At 40.1% G+C, this 21,034-nt stretch overlaps 1 protein-coding gene across 1 annotated transcript in view; it reads left to right on the forward strand.

Moving 5' to 3' along the window:
- Nucleotides 1-21,034, forward strand: part of SPATA16 (spermatogenesis associated 16) — a 111,640-nt gene that overhangs the window by 75,343 nt on the left and 15,263 nt on the right. Inside the window, exons 6-9 of the mRNA XM_073358881.2 lie at nt 1,482-1,628; nt 3,540-3,652; nt 12,531-12,695; nt 19,186-19,266. Coding sequence (XP_073214982.1) covers nt 1,482-1,628; nt 3,540-3,652; nt 12,531-12,695; nt 19,186-19,266 — 506 coding nt within the window. The remainder of the gene's footprint in view (nt 1-1,481; nt 1,629-3,539; nt 3,653-12,530; nt 12,696-19,185; nt 19,267-21,034) is intronic.

Here is a 21,034-nt window from a genome sequence, read left to right on the forward strand (position 1 = left end):
AATAGTCTGTTGAAGCAAATAAAATTTCCCAGAGTTTGGATTGTCCATGTCTCTCCCCTAAAGAAGTTACATACAATCCCACAATAATACATAAACTTTGAATTTGTAATACACTTGACTGCAAAGCTATTTAAACTTAATTCAATAAGATCTCCCAAAGATATTGCAGGAAATTGCCATATCTATCACAGTGACGATTTTCTATCACTGCCAGATTGGCACAGGTCTGAACTTATGAGCTGCAAGTGAGAGGCTCCATACCCCTCATCTCTGGGATTTAAAATGTGAACTAAACCACTTCTGTGAAAATACAGTTTGAAATACTTGCTCTATTATTAACTTGTTAGTTAAAATAACCTTAATCATGAATTTCAGTAACATTCATTCGTCCAAATCTTGTTTCAAGTTTTGACTTATTGTAAGGATGTATTATACTGAATTTCTCCACAAGTTTTCCTTTGATCCATGGGAAGAAAAGGAGGTATATTTTTAAATTCAAATGCACAATGAAGTCTATTTTAAATTTTTTAATCCATCAGAGGCAGAAAGCTTTTAGAATATAGGTAGGGCTTTTAAGAGCAACAATTGCAAGCCCCTAGCATCCTATTAAAAGCTACATAGAACTTCAGCAGGTAGGGTTTTATAATTTCTGGCTGTTAACCACCTGCTAAGTAAACTCTGTATATACAAATGAGATAAAAAGAATGGAATGGTAGAGCACAAAATTAGATCATTTAAAATATTTGCACACATCCAGAATGTGCATACATTCAGAGTACAGTGTATGAGTAAAACAACGACTCTACCAAATAGAACACATTCTGAGTCACCTCAGTGGAACTCAGTAGTTACTCTAGCAAAGTTAATGGAGATCTATTGGCAAAATACTTGGGGAAGAGGAATATCTTGCTTACTGTATTTTATTTTTGTGCTGGCAAGCCCAGTGAGCAGTGAATGGGATTCTCTGTCATTCTCTGACTATATTAGTGGGCATCTTAAAAGTAGAGCTGGTTGAAAACAGGATAACATTTTTGTGAATATTGTCACTAAAATTTCATCCTGCTTTTTGTGCAGGATGGTGGTGTTTGAGGTTTTTATTTTTGTTTTGTTAAAATTAAAAATGTCAACAACAAATGTTGAAATATTAAATTTAGGATTTTTTGATGAGCTAGTCAAAAAATGAGACAAAATTTTAATGAAAATTTTTACCATTTTTTCTGTGAAATTTTAAATTTCTACCAAAAAAAATCATCAACATTCAGAATTTCAAAAACTACTTACACCTATGCCTTGGCACTGAACGTATTTAAGGGGTTTCTCTGGTCACTTGTTTTGGTGGGTGTTTTATGTTAAATTCAATAGACTGCAGTACTCTTTTAGCCCTTTTCTTTTTCAAGCGAGGAGGCTAAAATTTGAAAGGCACTAACGTAAGCCCTCAAGAAAAAGCAAGGGTGCCAAATGCTATCACTGTCCTGTTCCAGATCCTCATGGACTTCACATCTTACCACAGACAGCGGATTGGGCTTCTTTGCCTCCCCAACAATATTTGTTGACGCTGGGTTTCAAAAACAAAGACGTTGGGAAATTCTTGGAAAAGATGTCAAGTAAAAAGCTGCCATCCTTTTCAGGTATGCATTGCTGATTTGCTTAGTAGTTTGAATGCAATGGGGTTTGTCACCTGCAAGGGCAGAGGACTGGTTGGGGCACAGATCAAGGGACTATGCTAAAGCACAGGCCACAGTGGGCATGTCTACTCCATCATGCAAGCAAACAACCATTCACCTCCTCCCCAGCCTGTATTTGTAGGCACTTGTCACTCCTCCCCACTGTCCACTCACTTCCCTCCCCCTCCCCCCACCCTATCTATGTAGACATTTGTCACTGTGTTTGCCAATTGCCAGTGCAGGCAGATATTCACTTTAAATGGTTCACTTGGCTGTAGAGAGGAAGGAGATCTTGTGGTTATGGTGTTACCCTATGACTTAGGAGATGTGAGTTCAATTCCCTGCTCCCACCAAACTTCCTTAGGCAAGTCACTTAATTTCTGTGTGCCACAGTTCCCTGTGTGTTATTAGCACTGCTCTACCTCACAGAGGTGTAGTGAGGATAAATGCAGTAAAGATTGTGGGATGCTCAGATACTCTTAGAAAACTTTAGGTGTCCTGAAAGCACTTGTGTTACAGTAATCTTTGGAGACCAGTCATCTCATCTATCTGTGAGGCTAAAAATCACTCACCTCACAGAGGTGTTGTGAGGCCCACTTAATTAATATTTCAAGTGGAAAACACTGTAGGAGTGCAAAGTAGTATTAAATTTATTATTATTATTATTTATTTGATTATGGTGGTACCTAGAGACTCCAGCCAAGGATGGGGCCCCATTGTGGTAGGCACTGTACAAATGTAGAGTAAGAAACAGTCCCTGCCCCAAAGAGTTTAACAATCTAATTAGATAAGACAGACAAAAGGGTGGGAGGAACAATGTGATGGTTGGCAAATGTCACATCAGTGCCATGATTTTTTGTGTTTGGTTGATTTATTTCTATCTTTTAATTTTTTTGGAAGGAAGGTTTTGTTGGAAGGGGATTAGCTAAAGGGAAACAAAGGAAGGTAGAGAGAACATTGAAGGAAGGGTATAGTGTATAGCAACTGTGGCTTGTGAGTGCATGAGGCTCTTTTACAGTTAAAGTGTGGCTCGCGGTGCCCCCCACACACTGCCGATTCTCCGCCTACCAGACTGGATGGGTGGGAGCTCAGGGCTTCTGCCCTGCAGCAGGGTGGTGGGACCATGGGCTTCTGCCCTGCAGGGAGTGGGACCTAAGGCATTTAGCCCCTCACCCCAGTGGGTGCCACCCCACAGGGCAGATTGTGCATGTCTTGCAGCTCTCAAACTTTTTAGAATTATAGTAAGCGGCTCAGCGGGTCAGTAAATTTGGCCACTCCTGGTGTATAGGAATAGGGTAGTATTCCATTAAATAGTTTGTAATCCCTGAGTGGTGCTCACATATTTTTAGAAGCACGAGAAACCAGCCAGAGCAGCAGTATGTATGTAGGTAGGCCTTGCATATTTGTATTTATTGAGCAAATGCAGTTATTTGGGACCCAACAGTGCCCCAGTGGTTCTGTCATATTATTGTTGTGCAAAGAGTAAAAGATTCAGCAGTGGAGGGGAGTAAGGAAAAAGAAGGGAAGAAAGGGAGCATGAAAGGCAGGGGGAGTGAGGCTGAAGTATAGACAGGGTGAAGGAAGGGGGTGGTAGTGAACATCCAACCAGCACAGGCGGGAGAATGACCAGATTAAAAACTGGAATAAAATAAAGCAACCAAGCTCTGGCGACATCATCAGCTTCCAGAGGTCCCTCCTGCAGCTTACTTTCTCTGCTCCTGCCAGCTGAGTGTCTGGGTGGCTTTTCCCAGCAAGATGACAATTCCCCGCGCCCACATGGTTTGCTAAATCCCCGACAGAATACCTTGTATGAAAGATGCACTGTGCACTGGTATGATCAAAAACAATATCAAGGTTTACTATTTCATTTCTTAGAACACAGAGCTCCTTTTAGTCCTCTTACAAGAGAAGAATCAGTAAGACACTTGGAGACCATAGGGAAAAAGATCTTGCCAATAATGGATTTTATCAGAGGCACCAAATTAACTGTGGGTATAGATTCTACTTTATAGAATGCAGTGAATGCAGTAATAGAGGTTTGTGTATATGTGATGATTAAGATATGTTCTGTTGATGTCTTTTATTCTGTTGTTTCAGACAGATATTTAAATGAATCTGTAATTTCAGAAACAGGAAAATATTTTTAGTTCGTGGTTCTTTGACATATGGCAAACTATGCATGTATGTCTGCAAAGCACTCAGCTGACTTCAACAGAACCCTGAGCCGGGACATCTACACTGCAATTTTATAGCCCCGCAGCCCAAGTCCTGCAAGTCTGAGTCAGCTGATATGGGCCAGCCATGCGTGTTTTATTGTAGTGTAGACATACCCTTAGATTCAATTCCAACCTAGCCTCTACATAGGGAAGTATGTGAAATTACTTTCAAATCTGAGACAGACATATTGTAGAGATATTAGCATATTCCACACCATACTTTTTACTGTAATGTACACAGCTTTTTATCACTTTGGCTTTTGATTATCACAAAAGGTCAAAAATGAAATTTGCATGTAGACTAGACTATTTTAATGCAATTCTTAAATTGTTCTCCAGAAAATAAGTGGAAGAACCTCTCCTCAACAGACTGCAAATGCTAATGTTAACATTTTTTCCCTAGCAATAACAGTTTTCTAGTTATCTGTGTCTTGGAAAAATCAGAGGCATTTCCTCATCAGGTGTTTTAGCAAATGACAGAATTAATATTCTTACTGTCTGACAGTAGGTAGGAGGTGGACAGAACTGCTACTTAGCAACCTCTATTAAGTGAAAAACATTAGCTAAAATCTTCGAGAAATTATATCTTCTTCACTCTGACAGTAATAAGTAAACAGACAATAAAGGACAGATCTCACAAACTCGGTGGGAGGTGAAGGTGCTCAGCACCTTACAGAAATGGACCCTAATAAAACATTTGCTTCTTAGCTCAGTATGAGGAAGGTGAAGGAGTCTCATGGCACAGATCCCAAAGGAAATGTATCTTTTTTGTTTTCAGTGTTAGCATGCCTCTTTGAATTCATCTGTCCTTGATCATTCTCTGACTGACCCAAATCCCCTTCTAAATGGTGTGCAGGCTGATTTGAAATGGCACCACTTTGAGAAAGTACATTATGTGTTACTGATGTGCTTGTGCATCTTTAGCATAAAAAAATCCTGAAGTCTATTTAGACCATGAATGGCCATACTGGGTCAGACCAATGGTCCATCTAGTCCAGTATCCTGTCTTCCAGCAGTGGTCAATGCCAGATGCTTCCAAGGGAATGAACAGAGCAGGGCAATCAAGTGATCCATCCTCTGTCATACAGTCGCAGTTTCTTCCAGTCAGAGGCTTAGGACACCCAGAGCATGGGGTTGCATCCCTGATCATCTTGGCTATTGATGGGCTTATCCTTCATTAATTTATCTAATTCTTTTTTTAACCCAGTTATACTTTTGCCCTTCACAGCATTCCCTGGTAATGAGTTCCACGGGTTTACTGCACATCATGTGAAGTACTTCCTTGTGTTTGTTTTAAATGTGCTGCCTATTAATTTCATTGGATAACCCCTGGTTCCAGTTCTAATATATTTTTTTTGAGATGGGGTGACCAGAACTGCATGCAGTATTAAAGGTCTGAGTGTACCATGGATTTATGCAGTGGTACTATATTTTCTGTCTTATTATCTAGCCCTTTTGCAATGGTTCCTAACATTCTGTTTGCTTTTTTGACTGCCACTGCACATGGAGGGGATGTTTTCAGAGAACTATCTCTGAAGTATGTAATGTTACCACTTCTTCTCTAAGACCTTCATATAAAACCTTATGGAAACATACCTGGGTCCAAAACAAGCCATTCTTTTTAGGTAACAAATCTTAGGAACTGTCCCAGAATAAATTGTCAGCAGAGGAGGCTTTGGAACAAATTGATAAATCAAACAATAATAAGTCCCTAGAACCAGATGATATTCACCCAAGAGTTGTGGTGGAACTCAAATATAAAATTGCAGAATTACTAACTATAGTATGTAACCTATTGCTTAAATCAGCCTCTGTACCAGATGACTGGAGGGTAGCTAATTTGAAGTCAGTTTTTAAAAAAGGCTCCAGATGTGATCCTGGCAATTACAGGCCAGTAAGCCTAACTTCAGTACCAGGGAAATATGTTTCTCCATTTCTAATCTATCCTGGAAATGAATTTGTGGAAACAAGGCTAGATGGTCTCAATAGAAAAGTTTCACGTTTGAGATCTTGGTATAGGGGATGCAAGAGAAAAGATGCACTCAACCAATGTAAGTGGTTTGAGCATTGGCCTACTAAACCCAGGGTTGCGAGTCCAATCCTTGAGGGGGCCATTTAGGGATCCTGGGCAAAAATTGGGGATTGGTCCTGCTTTGAGCAGATGGTTGGACTAGATGACCTCCTGAGGTCCCTTCCAACCCTGATATTCTATGATTCCATGATTCTAAGAGACAGGATCACTAGAAAATGTGGTAGGGTTATTGAGTTTATGAGCCAGATACTCAGCTGGTGTGAATTGGCATAGCTCCATAGACTTCAATAGAGCAATGCCAATTTACAACAGCTATGGATCTAGCCCTGTGATTTTAAAATGACTGTTCTTGCTGAGACGGATACCAGCTGAAAAACCCCAAAATAGATGTGGTGATCTCCTGCCCCTATTGAAATCAGGGGCAAAACTTCAATTCACTTCAGCAAGACCAGGATTTCACCCATGAAGTTTTGATCAGACCTCCCTGAATGCAAGTTAACTTTACAAGAAGCAGAATATAGATTCTAAACCAGCAGCCACTTTAGCAGGAGGTCATAAGTAGGGGCTTTGCTAGAAGAGAGAAAAACCTGACACAAAACTAATTATCATTGATTTAGAACCAGCAGCTGCCAATCTTGCACAAAAATATAAAGATGCAGGCATATATTATTGTGGGAGGGACTGTTTTCCTTCCCTTCAGTCTTCTTAATGCAGAATGATCCTGACAACGTAGCACCCCTGACCAAAAAATCAGATTACAAAGCAAGCTAGACCTAACAGTACAGAGCAAGGTCTATTCTGCTAGCCCTGATTAAAGCCTCATTCAAGGCAATGCAAAAACTGGACACTTCAGTTTTCTTGAAACTTCCAAGTTTTTCTTGTAGCCTGTTATTTATTTCTCACAAACTATATACAAAGTAGTCCCAACAAGAATATATTTTGTAGACCACTCCACTTCAATTACTGATGTTAGTTGCACAAGCTTCTCCTCAGTTAAAAGAAAACAAGGTCATTTATGGGGGGGGGGGGAACAAAAACAAAAAAGCTGTGCTTAAATTGAAAAGCCAGAGCTACCCAAAATGCAACCCAAAATTCTTCTGCAACCCAAAATTCTGTGCAACCCAAAATTCTTCTCCTAGTCATTTTAATAATATTCCTTGGTGGAAACATCTTAGTGCTAAAGCAGAGCTAATTAAACAATAACAGCTGTCCTAAATATAAATCAATTCCACCACTTCAGACATGCAGCACAGTAACTTGGAGTTAATTATACAATTAATTCAAACTTTGCTGTTCGTAAGTCAGGGAGTTAATGATAAATATATGCTGAACATACATTGTGCTCCCAGTTGTGATACTCTTACTTTAATTAAATAGTAGTACCTTGCTACCCACAGGGCCCTACTAAAATCACTGAGACTGTTTGCATAGTCAAGTAAGACTGAGAATGAATAAGGAAGGATACCACATTCTAGTAGTAACTTCATCTGATGGTAAAAATTCTTTAAATCTAATCTTTCAGACATTTACACCAGGCTCACCTCTTTGGTATCTAAGTGTCTCCCACTTCCTGCTCCCGTGGAAGTCTTTCTTACTGAGACAATGGGAGCAAAAGCAGACTTTTACTCTAGGGCCAGACTATGAAGCCCTTGGTAAGCAGGTAGTCCCACGGGCCAGACTCTGCTACTCTTGTCTGTGTTGAGTAGAACTTTGCTCCTGGAGCCGTCCCATATGTATGGGACAGGGTGCTACATAACTTGACCAAAGGGGGCCCTTAGGTATATAATCCCCTTAATGGGTTCCACAGCAAGACATACAGAAATAAAACACATTTAGGGAACAAATTGCTTTGCTGTCTGTTTTCAGTTCTGTAACAGTGTTTATTATAAGCAGATTCCAGGGTATGTTATCTCGAGAATCCTGAGGGCATTGAAGAACTGTGATGACAGATTTCCAGACTGTTCCAGCTCACCATTGGGCTTGTTCGCAAGGCACAGCATCATTCACATGCTAAGCTGATAACATGGAGATACCATAAAAATGAGGGACAACAGCTGTAGGGGACTGGATTGCAGAAGTTTGCAAAATTCTGTTCCGCAAGGCTGGATGGTTAGACACACCACTTGCATTTGATGTCAGAGTTCCAGCTTTAAATCTAAGATGAACAATCACTTAGTTTCTCTTATTCTCTAGGACTCCACAAGCAAAATTTATTAATGAATAGAGGGGACACAGATATTAGTTCTTAAATAGTATCTAGAAAAACAAGAGGGGGAATACCATCTCTCTGATTTATCTCAGTGTCATGTGGGACCAGTAATGCAACCTGAAAAGTTCTTAAGGACACTTAAGGTGCCCTGTATGTTACAGACTCTCCAGCTTCTTTTGCAATAAGACAACAGTCTTGCTTTGCTTTAGGTTTTGTGCTTCAGAGGCCCCTCTCACTGCCCAGTAATTGTGTCAAGCAAACTCCACCTGGAGTAGACTGGTTTGCTGTTGGGTTGGTCTTCTCCATTAGCAATGTCCTTTCAAGGATTTACAGAGGGATCCCAGAGTTGGTGTTTAGCTCATGAAAGCTTATACTCAAATAAATTTGTTAGTCTCTAAGGTGCCACAAGTACTCCTTTTCTTTTTGTGAATACAGACTAACACGGCTGCTACTCTGAAACACATCCTTAGATGTTCCTGTCCTTCCAGCAGATCCCCCAAGATTCCACTACTTTTTCTGTGGACTGGCAAACCCCACCTGTCTAAATTCAGGGGGAACTCTTGTGAGATTTCTCTTTTAGCTGCGGGTTTTCTTTGGGGCGGGGGCAATCTGGCCTAGGAGTAACATTGGCCCTTCACTTCAATCAGACAATACATGTGAGTGAGGGCTGCAGGATAAGGCCCAACAATTGTTACTTTTACTTTTCATTTATTCTGTGTGAGACCTGGATGATGTATGTCTGTGCGCATCTAGAAGGAAAAGCATTGTGATTTGTCTGCCAATTAATGTTTTAGTCCCGTATTGCATTCCTATTGAAGACAGATTTTCAACCTTTCTGATGAATTTGTTGGTTACATCACAGTCCTATTTCTTAGACATTTAACTCTTCCCTCTATTAAATAGGCCAATTCTTTCCCCCCTAAAGCCTCCATTTAAGATTGCTATTTACTTAACCTTCATTGTACCTGTAGAGGCAGTTTCAGCTTCATCCGTGGCCACTTTATTATATTTTTACTGCAGCTTAGTAGCCTCTTGAACTCCACTCTAGTTCATGTAATTCTCATCATGTGGTTCATATCCCTGTGAACTCTTTTTCGTGCCAGAAGCGCTTATTTACGCTCTCTTTCTTCATTTTTCATTGTCACTGAAACACAACCCCTGACAATGTTCAACCTGTTATAATTCCTTTAAAAATATCCTGCTGTCTGCTATTTATTTATTTACTTCTGTCCTACTGTAAATGTCAATAACATCGCTAGGGCCATAAAGCACGAGCTGGCTCAGGCACCAAATCTGTTTTCTTTAGCTCCATGATGTGTTCCCCTATTTTTCTGGCAAATCAAGATGACAAAGAGGGATTTCCTTTCCTCCCCCCCCCCTTTCCTTTTATAAAAATTGGAGAAGCATGCTTATTCCTCCCCCCACACCAAGATAGCATGGTTCAGCCAAATGAAGAAGCATTTTTAACCTCTTCCTCAGCTGATGAGTCAATACTGCCAAATGGCTAGGCAGCAGTTCTATGGAAAAGGACCTAGGGGTGACAGTGGACGAGAAGCTGGATATGAGTCAGCAGTGTGCCCTTGTTGCCAAGAAGGCCAATGGCATTTTGGGATGTATAAGTAGGGGCATAGCGAGCAGATCGAGGGACGTGATCGTCCCCCTCTATTCGGCATTGGTGAGGCCTTATCTGGAGTACTGTGTCCAATTTTGGGCCCCACACTACAAGAAGGATGTGGATAAATTGGAGAGAGTCCAGCGAAAGGCAACAAAAATGTTTAGGGGTCTGGAACACATGACTTATGAGGAGAGGCTGAGGGAACTGGGATTGTTTAGTCTGCAGAAGAGAAGAATGAGGGAGGATTTGATAGCTGCTTTCAACTACCTGAGAGGTGGTTCCAGAGAGGATGGTTCTAGACTATTCTCAGTGGTAGAAGAGGACAGGACAAGGAGTAATGGTCTCAAGTTGCAGTGAGGGAGGTTTAGGTTGGATATTAGGAAAAACTTTTTCACTAGCAGGGTGGTGAAACACTGGAATGCGTTACCTAGGGAGGTGGTAGAATCTCCTTCCTTAGAAGTTTTTAAGGTCAGGCTTGACAAAGCCCTGGCTGGGATGATTTAATTGGGGATTGGTCCTGCTTTGAGCAGGGGGTTGGACTAGATGACCTCCTGAGGTCCCTTCCAACCCTGATATTCTATGATTCTATGAATACACTCATTTCTTATCATTTATATGGGGGTGGGAGATCAGAAGTCCAGAAAACAACTTTCTGCTGCAACCAAAAATGTTATTTGACTTGTTTTCAATTGTTACATGTTGATAAATTCTCTCTCTCATTCTCATTAATTAATGGCTCTTCTTTATTTGAATGAATATATATATCTATATTGCTGCAATGATACAAACCTTTTCCTTGACTTTGCATTCTAATTATTCTAATTCATATCTTGGGGACATGGAAAGCCTGTAGAATAGGGCTTTTCTCACTGCAAAAATGATGACGGGGCTGAGGGATGGAATCTCCCCTACCTCCCATAAGAATCTGATCTAAAGTTCATTAAAGCCAATGGGACTTAAGCACCTTCCTGAAGTTAAGCAGATGCTTAAGTGGTTTGCTGAATAGGGATGGACTTCAGTACATGCTTAAATGTTTTGCTAAGCTGGAGCCTAAATGAGCATGCTATCTGTGCATGGGGAGAAGTAATAAACATGGCTTGCTACATCCCCTATACAGGGATTTGGTTCAGTGAGCCCACATAATGGATGCACCCACAGGGTGTACACCTGTTTCTGCTACAGTCTTTCTATCTACCAGGGGCTGTGTTGACCTGCTGGGGTTACCTTTTTTGTGGTGCATAGAGGACAGAATCATTTCTCTTGCATAGGATCTCCGGTGGTTTCTTCTGTAGCGCTGTCGTTTTACGAGTAGGAGTTAAGGAAGTGACTTCCCTGGAGAGATGAAGGGATTATTTACTTGTACTTATATAACTTCCTATCTTTCTTTTATGGTTAGGCTTGAAGACCCTGATTTCTAACTAGGATGCCATTCCTTCCTCCATAGCAGAGGTCCAAAATTATGGGCAAAATTAATTACATCCACAATTGCTCACTGTTAGGAGCCTAGTTATTAGAACAAGTTTTTGATAACAATTGCAATAACCGTTTGATGACTTCTTTAATTAAAATGTCAGTTAAAAAATGTCTCAAACTTTTGTGGAAAACCAAGAGTTAAAAGTCAAGATTTTTGCCAAAGAAACCTCATTTCATTCAAAAAATGTCAACCAGCCCAAAAAAACCTCATTTCATTCAAAAAATGTCAACTAGCCCATTAACTGATTGGACCCATAAATCACAAAGCTAGGTATCTAGGTGGATGCAACCGCACTTGCTGTTTTGCAACTATATGTGACTGTGGGAACAAAGATCTGCCAAAACTATGAGAAGCTGTCTTGAAAATCTAGTCCAACATTTTGAATTTCAGGCTCTTAAATAAGTGGGCTGATTTTCAGGGATGCTGAGCGCACACAGCTCCCGCTGAACTTGTATATCTTTCTAATCACTAATAGTTTGCTTTCGTAACACCTGTTAAGGAGTTTTCAGTGAGAGAGCTGTGTACCCTTCAAAAAAGAGGGTAGTGAAGATATTAGCTCCCCTTTCTCCTGTCCCACCTTCCTCAAGAAAATACGTGAATATGCTCTAAAGATCTGATTTTCAAACAAATATTAGGCATGTGGGGTGATTTTCAAAAGAACTGAAGTAGATTAGGTGCCGTGGGAGTTAGGCACCTTTTGAAAATCCCACTAGGCACCTGTGTAGATCTTTAGGCACTTTTTAAGACCCTAATTCTGCAACTCCTTGGGGATGTGCTTAAATATAAGCACATGACTAGGCTCCTCATGTGCTGAAAGGTAGCCCTTGCCTAAGTGCCTGCAGGATCAGACTCCGATTCTGCAGCTTTCTGGTGTTTAAGATCAGGTTTGAAAGCTGTGGATTTTCTTTGCCTGTGAACATGTGGTAGCTTTATGCATTACATGGTTTCCTCAACCTCTTCGCTGAAACATGAAAAGCATGAAAGCCAAACCATATTTTAACAAAGAGGATTATGGAAAAGCCTTTTCTAAGTGATGACAATAAAAATTACATTAATATCGGATATCTGCAGTCTCCCCCTTCCTATCTGTTTTAAGCTATGTATTTATTTTTCTATTACTACTAGAGAGATTGTGTAAAGGATAAAATTTTTTTCTATATAAGATTTTAGAAAGCATTATCTTAAAGGTGCTGTACACCTCTTTGGTTCCAGTATTGCCAGCGTGAATATATATGATGATAAGCCCTGACATAAGTCTCAAGAGAGAAGTAGATTTTCTGTGGCTCTCTTCTAACCCATTTGCTTTTGCTGAGAGGATAGGAGAGTTTCTCTGCATGTTCAGGTGTGATAGAGAAGTTGCAGTATGCCAGCCTCCTCAGTCGGTTGCAGCGAGTCAAGGAACAGTCTCAAGTGATTAATCAAGCGATGGCTGAGCTAGCAACCATTCCCTATCTACAGGACATCAGTCAGCAGGATGCTGAATTGGTGAGTATTTATTTTTAATCCTTGTTTTGGCTTTTGTAGCCGGGGGAAAAAACATTGCAGTGCTATTTGTAGTGGAAGTCCATTTTTAATGTGCAGAGAACTTGGAATAGTTTTGAAAACCTCACTGCAGAGGAGGAGCTAAGCACCTGCAAGAATAACTTCTATGCAACCCGTCTGAATCATTTACACTTGCGTTTTTAAAATGTTTTTCCTTCCTCTCATCCTCAGAAAATAATCTTAGAAAACGCAGTTATTTAGATTGTGATGTATTTAAAACATCTAGCACTGTGGCTGAATGAAACAAAAGAGGCAGAATGGTCGAGTGGTTAGATCACCAGAGTGGGATTCAAAAGTTTTCTATCCCTGGCGCTGTCAAAGAATTGCTGTGTGACTTTGGGCAAGTCATTTTTGCTCTTCTGTGCTTCAGTTTCTTTGTGTGCAAAATGAGGATATTAACACTCAGAGGGGTGTTGTGAAGCAGAATTCATTAACGTTTTTAACCGACTTCAATCTCCATAAATGGCAAGTGTTATAGAAGCACAAGCGTTGTCAGTATCGTATAGGATAAAGGTTGTTTTATTAAGCCACCTGCATGTGTTAAATATTTAAGGCCTCTTATTCAAGCAAAACAAATCTCTCTCATTTGCCTGAATGAGGATTACATGATCCTCACTCCCTCCATTTATTTGGTCAGACTTTGATGATCCAAATCCTGGTTTACCGAAGCTCTTGGATTTCCTAAAGCCAATCCCCGAGGTTTGACTGCAATCCTGCAAAGCTCCTAAGCTCTGCAGCACGGAAGCTTCTCAGAGTAGCTTGCCATAGAGAAGCTGACCAAGTGCCTATGGCTGAGGGAGGTAGTCACTGGATTTTGAAGACTGTACTCAAGATAAGGGGAAACCATATTACAGAGCAAATAGTTTATTAAAAGTCACCATCCTTTTGGCAAGGGTTTTCTGGTATTAGAACCCTATGTCCCCATGTTGTAAGGCTGACTAGAGGAATATCTTGAGTTACTGATACGTTTGTCAGCACAGACTTTCTCCAGGGTACTATATTTTTTATTATATCACAGCTAAGAAACATACTGTTAAAATGTTGCCTAAATCTACTTACAACAGCTTTTCTCCAGCTGCAAGCTTGACCTTCCTGGGAACTTTTTTTGAAGCTAAGTTCCAGGAAGCCTCAGGAAAACAAGGACAAGGAAAAACTATTCTTTTCTTTTTTGCTTAGGACTTGGCAGAACCAGAGCCCATTACTGAATATTCAGTCATGAATGTTAAACATTCAATAGGAAATTCCTTGTTTGCCAAGCTCGAAGTACAGATGATTTAAAAGGAGAGAAAAATTAACAAGCTGTCCTGTCCACAGTATTAAAATGTACTTATGATTTTCTTCATTTCCCAGTGGTTCTTTGCCCTCTCGTCTTCTCCAGGACTCTGTCTGACTGCATTTTTTAAACTGTTTACATTAAAGGAGACGCAAATTCCTTAGGGCTGGAATGTTATAGCAAAGTTTGGGTATCTCTCAGTTAGGGCACAATTCTGCAGTTACTCCTGCTGAGTCTCCCAGTTATTTCAATGGGAAGCTACCTGGGAGAGACTCTACATGCAGGAGTAACTGTTTGCAGGATTGGGTTCTCAGAGCCTGATACAGTATCCATGCAAGTTAATAGGAAAATTCCCACTGATTTCAGTGGGCACTGGATAGCAGCCTTAATGAGTGCACACTCTGGTGGTTTTGCTTAGTCCTTAATTCCCATTTATAGCTGTATGACTAGATTGTTGATATCTTTCCATCAAGAATATAATAGGTCAGATCCTGTTCTCATTTGCACCTATGTAAGTCAGTGGAGATACTCTAGATTTACACTGGTGCAAATGAAATTAGACTTCAGCCCATGTAAGGCTAGTTTCAGATTTACTCGTAGGAAAATGCTAAACCTGCCATATGTTTATTATTATGTACAGTTTAAGCAGTAAAAAGTAAAAAACCCTCTAGAATTACAGAAGTATGCCATTTCCACTGATACAGCAAAGGGCCTCCGGAGGCATTTCAGATATAAACTCCTTTCTGTAACTACTAAACCATATAAATTCACAGAGTCCTAAAATATGGCAGAGAGAACCTCAGCTCAGGATTTTTTAAATTACTGTTAATTCATAAAAAGAAAAGGAGTACTTGTGGCACCTTAGAGACTAACCAATTTATTAGAGCATAAGCTTTCGTGAGCTACAGCTCACTTCATCAGATGCATATCGTGGAAACTGCAGCAGACTTTATATATACACAGAGAATATGAACCAATTCTCTGTGTATATATAAAGTCTGCTGCAGTTTCCACGATATGCATCTGATGAAGTGAGCTGTAGCTCACGAAAGCTTATGCTCTAATAAATTGGTTAGTCTCTAAGGTGCCACAAGTACTCCTTTTCTTTTTGCGAATACAGACTAACACAGCTGTTACTCTGAAACCTGTTAATTCATAAAATCTGTTGGGGCAGAGGAGACTTCAGTTAATTTGATCTGTCAATGCAAACAACAATCAATAAAGACCTTCCAGAGGTTTTGTGGTTTCACATTTACATTCCCATAAATCAAAGACCAAAGCTGTCTGAAAAATGGAATTCCATTCTCATGAAAAACTTTGCTTTTTTGAAAAACTGTCCATTTTAAATGGGATAAAAGATCAAAAATATGAAATTTTTCATGAGAATGAATTTCCAGAAAACTTTTGTTTCTGGAGAACCAAAACAGAATTTTTCAGCTTCCTGACTGCCTTCCTGGAATGCTCGTGTCAATTTCACTTTCTCCAAAAAGGCAGAAAGAGAAAGTGACAGGAGCCTTCCTGAGAGATAGCCAAGAAGCACTGTTTGAATTTTTCCTGATGCAAAATTAAAATTTTTCAGCAAAAATGAAATTTTTCTGCAGAAAACTTAAATTTTGCAAAAAGGACATTTTCTATCAGAAAACTATTCCAACAGAAAATTCCCAAACACGTCTATCAAAGACTTTCACTCTGCTCCTGTTAAAGCCAATGGCAGAACTTGTGTTTTTTGTTTTCCACAAATACTTATGCAAAAGACTGACATTTGTTTTCTGCAAATATTTGGACCAATAAGACTCTGTCCAATGGATACTTGTAGAAAATTAACACAAAAGGGGGGAGTGAATGTAACCAAAGCAAACTCATTTAGAGATTTAAGTGCGTATTCATGGAGATGATTTTGCATTATTTCTCTAGCACTGCAGCATGGGGAAGTAATTTTAACTGAAAAAACTTGAATGTTGATACTTTTTTCCATAAAATTAGGAATTATAGAACTACTGCTCAGATTACAAAAAGAAAAGGAGTACTTGTGGCACCTTAGAGACTAACAAATTTATTTGAGCATAAGCTTCAGCTCTCTTCATTGGATGCATTCAGTGGAAAATACAGTGGGGAGATTTATATACACAGAGAACATGAAACAATGGGTGTTATCATACACACTGTAAGGAGAGTGATCACTTAAGATGAGCTAATACCAGCAGGAGGGAAGAAAACCTTTTGTAGTGATAATCAAGGTGGGCCATTTCCAGCAGTTGACAAGAACGTCTGAGGAACAGTGGGGGGGAGGAATAAACATGGGGAAATAGTTTTATTTTGTGTAATGTCACGGCAAACCTGGTGGCTGAACTTTGTTACTTTGTCCTCTCCCATAACTGTTTCACATTTGGGGACAATGTATACCTTCAAACCAGTGGCACTGCTATGGGTACCGGCATGGCCCCACAGTATGCCAACATTTTTATGGCTGACTTAGAAAAACGCTTCCTCAGTTCTCGTCCCCTAATGCCCCTACTCGCACTATATTGATGACATCCTCATCATCTGGACCCATGGAAAAGAAGCCCTTGAGGAATTCCACCATGATTTCAACAATTTCCATCCCACCATCAACCTCAGCCTGGACCAGTCCACACAAGAGATCCACTTCCTGGACACTACGGTGCTAATAAGCGATGGTCACATAAACACCACCCGATACCGGAAACCTACTGACCGCTATTCCTACCTTCATGCCTCCAGCTTTTACCCAGATTACACCATACGATCCATTGTCTACAACCAAGCTCTACAATACAACCACATTTGCTCCAACCCCTCAGACAGAGACAAACACCTACAAGATCTCTATTAAGCATTCTTACAACTACAATACCCACCTGCTGAAGTGAAGAAACAGATTGACAGAGCCAGAAGAGTAGCCAGAAGTTACCTACTCCAGGACAGGCCCAACAAAGAAAATAACAGAACGCCACTAGCCATCACCTTCAGCCCCCAACTAAAACCCCTCCAACGCATCATCAAGGATCTACAACCTACCCTGAAGGACGACCCATCCCTCTCACAGATCTTGGGAGACAGGCCAGTCCTTGCTTACAGACAGCCCCCCAACCTGAAGCAAATACTCACCAGCAACCACATAGCACACAACAGAACCACTAACCCAGGAACCTATCCTTGCAACAAAGCCCATTGCCAACTGTGTCCACATATCTATTCAGGGGACACCATCATAGGGCCTAATCACATCAGCCACACCATCAGAGTCTCGTTCACCTGCACATCTACCAATGTGATATATGCCATCATGTGCCAGCAATGCCCCTCTGCCATGTACATTGGTCAAACTGGACAGTCTCTATGTAAAAGAATCAATGGACACAAATCAGATGTCAAGAATTATAACATTCATAAACGAGTTGGAGAACACTTCAATCTCTTTGGTCACTCGATTACAGACCTAAAAGTCGCAATATTACAACAAAAAGACTTCAGAAACAGACTCCAATGAGAGACTGCTGAATTGGAATTAATTTGCAAAGTGGATACAATTAACTTAGGCTTGAATAGAGACTGGGAGTGGATGGGTCATTACACAAAGTAAAACTATTTCCCCATGTTTATTCCCCCCCCCCCCACTGTTCCTCAGACGTTCTTGTCAACGGCTGGAAATGGCACACCTTCATTATCACTACAAAAGGTTTTCTTCCCTCCTCCCCCCCTGCTTGTAATAGCTCATCTTAAGTGATCACTCTCCTTACAGTGTGTATGGTAACACCCATTGTTTCATGTTCTCTGTGTATATAAATCTCCCCACTGTATTTTCCACTGAATGCATCCGGTGCAGTGAGCTGTAGCACACGAAAGCTCATGCTCAAATAAATTGGTTAGTCTCTAAGGTGCCGCAAGTACTCCGTTTTTTTTGTGCGAATACAGACTAACACGGCTGCTACTCTGAAACCTGCTCAGATTACAAGTCAGCTGTCCCTTACCTTGCTCTATGGAGCCTAAACGTCAGTGCTCCTATATGTCATCAGAACACATACTCATATTAAGGTCCTGCACTACCTAGGTACAGAAAGGTAAGTAATTGGCAATGTTCACCACCTGAATCTTCTGAATCTTAATTCTGAATTCCCTTATATATGTGTTCTTTTATACCAAACCCTTGAGGAGATTGGACGTTTATGTGATTTCCAGAGTTATAATAGGTAATGCTAACAAACTTTGGAAGAGATATTAAACCTCATGTTTCAGGCCTTAAGCTGATCACTAACTAAAGGGTTTAGGAGGAGACCTAATCGGGAGGGGGCAGTTATTCCACATCTGCTTAATGTGAGGTTTCTTGCACCTTCCTCTGAAGCATCTGGTGCTGGCCACTGATGGAGACAGAAAACAGGACTGGATGAAGTAGGTGTCTGATCCAGTCTGGCAATTCCTATATTATTATGCTATTTAAATGCAGTTGAAAATGTATTTCTGAAAATGTTTGAGAGGAGGACCCCAAATGAGGCAATGCCATAACCACACTGAATTTTGGGCCTCGCCTCTAGCACTGAATACTGGTTATCAAGCATTTATCAATACATACTTCTTATAGTTTACAGTAGAAATAGTCTGCCTTGTTCTTTATGCTCTGTTATGCTGAATGATGGGAAGGCTCTGTCAAAGAAAATGATATTAAAAAAGGTAAATGAGCTACATGCTTTGAGATACAGTAAAAACATATCAGCTTTAGCATTGTCCTCTAGTGGTTTTACATGCTGTCTTAAATTATGATACATTAGCCTTGGAAGAAAACACATACAAAAATTCTTGTAATACATAGAATATCTTGGAGAATTAAATAATGAAATATGGAACCTTTGTTCTTTACAACCCAAAAGTGGCTTTAAAAATATAAACATTTACTGCATTAAAATCTATAGTCTTAAGTACAAATTTTCCAGTGGAATTTTCCCCATTGTTTAGTATTTTATATCCACAATAATACAGGGTAATGGCTGAAGCAAAGATGAGGTGGTGGTGCTCATTGTGTGAAAGATGAGTAATAAAATCATCAGTGTACAAATGAATTTTTAATTAGGTTTTAATCTATGTATTTAGAGAAGTTATTTCTGTGTGAATTCCACACTGATAATTTTTATCTTGGTGCCGCAGCTGCAGTCGCTAATGGCAGATGCCATGGACACCCTTGAAGGAAGAAGTGATAAAGAACGTGTGTGGAATAAAATTCAGAAGGTAAAACTTGCAGCTGAAGACAGCAGAATACTCTGCTTCTCAGGGAGTGAATGTCCTCTTGGCTCTCATTTGTTCCAGTGGTGAAAACGAAAGTTGGTGCTATTGTGAGCCACACCCTTTGTCTTGGCGCTTGTTAGTGCACAGACGGTTAGCCCCAAATAAGTATTTGTTTTTGACTTAATACTCTCATATGTTCAACCTTTGACAGCGTTAACAGTTTCACATGGTCGTTGTCTGGGGAAACAGTTTGAATCGCTTCGTTTTATTCATTAGTATACTTACCTTCATTCTCCCCCATTTGGGGTATTGTTTTAACTGTTTTTCAATACAAGTAAAATTCAGCACAGATCAGAGAACACACACAAGACTCTGTGCGCTATTTACACCTCACTTAAACCCCACTGAAAAACTTAAGTGAGGCTTAGGTGGTGTGAGGCTTACCAGGTGTGTAGTGCCTTTCTTGGGACCTCTGCATTTGGTCAATATCACCCTTAAGGGACGTAAGAAGGGCTTAAATGGTACCTCGACTCTTGTGCTGACTGTCAGCACTGGGGTGAATTTGATTCTATGTAATAAATAGTGGCCTGCCTGTGAAGAAATAAGGATATCGTATATTGACACAAAGCCTTTCACCCCAAAGCACTTTACAATTGTGCACATACACCACTGGTTAAATACAACCACCTCTGAGAAAGGGGGTGACAGCACAGGCAAGGGGAAATTTTGCTCGAGGTTCAGAGCATTGCTCTGTTACAGATTGTCATGGGATCTTCAGTGTCCCAGCTGGACAGATGAGCCTTCAGTTTTAAAGATCCCATCTAAATACCCATGCATAGCAAATGGCATCTCTCTTGGAAAAATGAAGGGCAGATGACTTGAATTTGAATCCTGCCAGGACCTGAACTTGTGGCTCCAGGGAGCTGAGGAGCTAGATTCAGGTCTCAGTCACATCACTGCAAACTCTAACCCTAAATCCATTGACTCATGGTAACTCAGTAGCATGTACTCCAGAGTTACACAGGAGTAATTGAGACAAGAACATGTCCCTCATTATTTCAGAATACTAATGTGCTTCTACATCTATGCAAAGAATGCAGAGCGATAGTGGTTTGTGATATCACCAGAATCCCCCAATAGCCTCCATTCCATTTGTTTATTTCCTTATAGTCCAGTGATCTGAGTTTGGTTTTGAAATTTCAAAACTTTTAAACAAACAAAAATATTTCTAACTAACCAAATATGACAGAGATATTCAAAACTGTTCAAATAGATGCTGCCAGAGGAACGTAGAGGGATTTAGTCACTTTCAGAACCAGTGATTACAACTGAAGCCAACTGAGTTAAAATTCCCAGAATATGTTGTGTCTGAATGCAGTTTTAACAAGAAATAATTCCTTGTCTAGATGTCAGATCAGTGGCTTATGATGACCTTTTCAAAGTTCAGGATAGTTGCAAAAGGCAATCATTGGGGTTTTTTCAAATATTTTTCAAAAATACCTAGAGTAATAAGGAGATGTCTTTTTGTCATATTTTATTAGAAATATGAAGAGATTAAATAAATGCTATAATGTTCACAAAATTTCTGCTCTGCAATTGGTGTATCTTCTGATTATCTCACATCTGCCCACAGATCCCATGAGATGAGATTTTCAATGCTTATAATATTTCCTTCATAAATAATAACTAGACATTGATATAAAATTTAAAAAGAAATACAAACAGCTAGTTGAATGTCCACGAAGATCCAACTGCCTTATGCCTCATTTAC

Source organism: Lepidochelys kempii, chromosome 9 (genome assembly GCF_965140285.1).
Source record: "Lepidochelys kempii isolate rLepKem1 chromosome 9, rLepKem1.hap1, whole genome shotgun sequence".
Classification (NCBI taxonomy): domain Eukaryota; kingdom Metazoa; phylum Chordata; order Testudines; family Cheloniidae; genus Lepidochelys; species Lepidochelys kempii.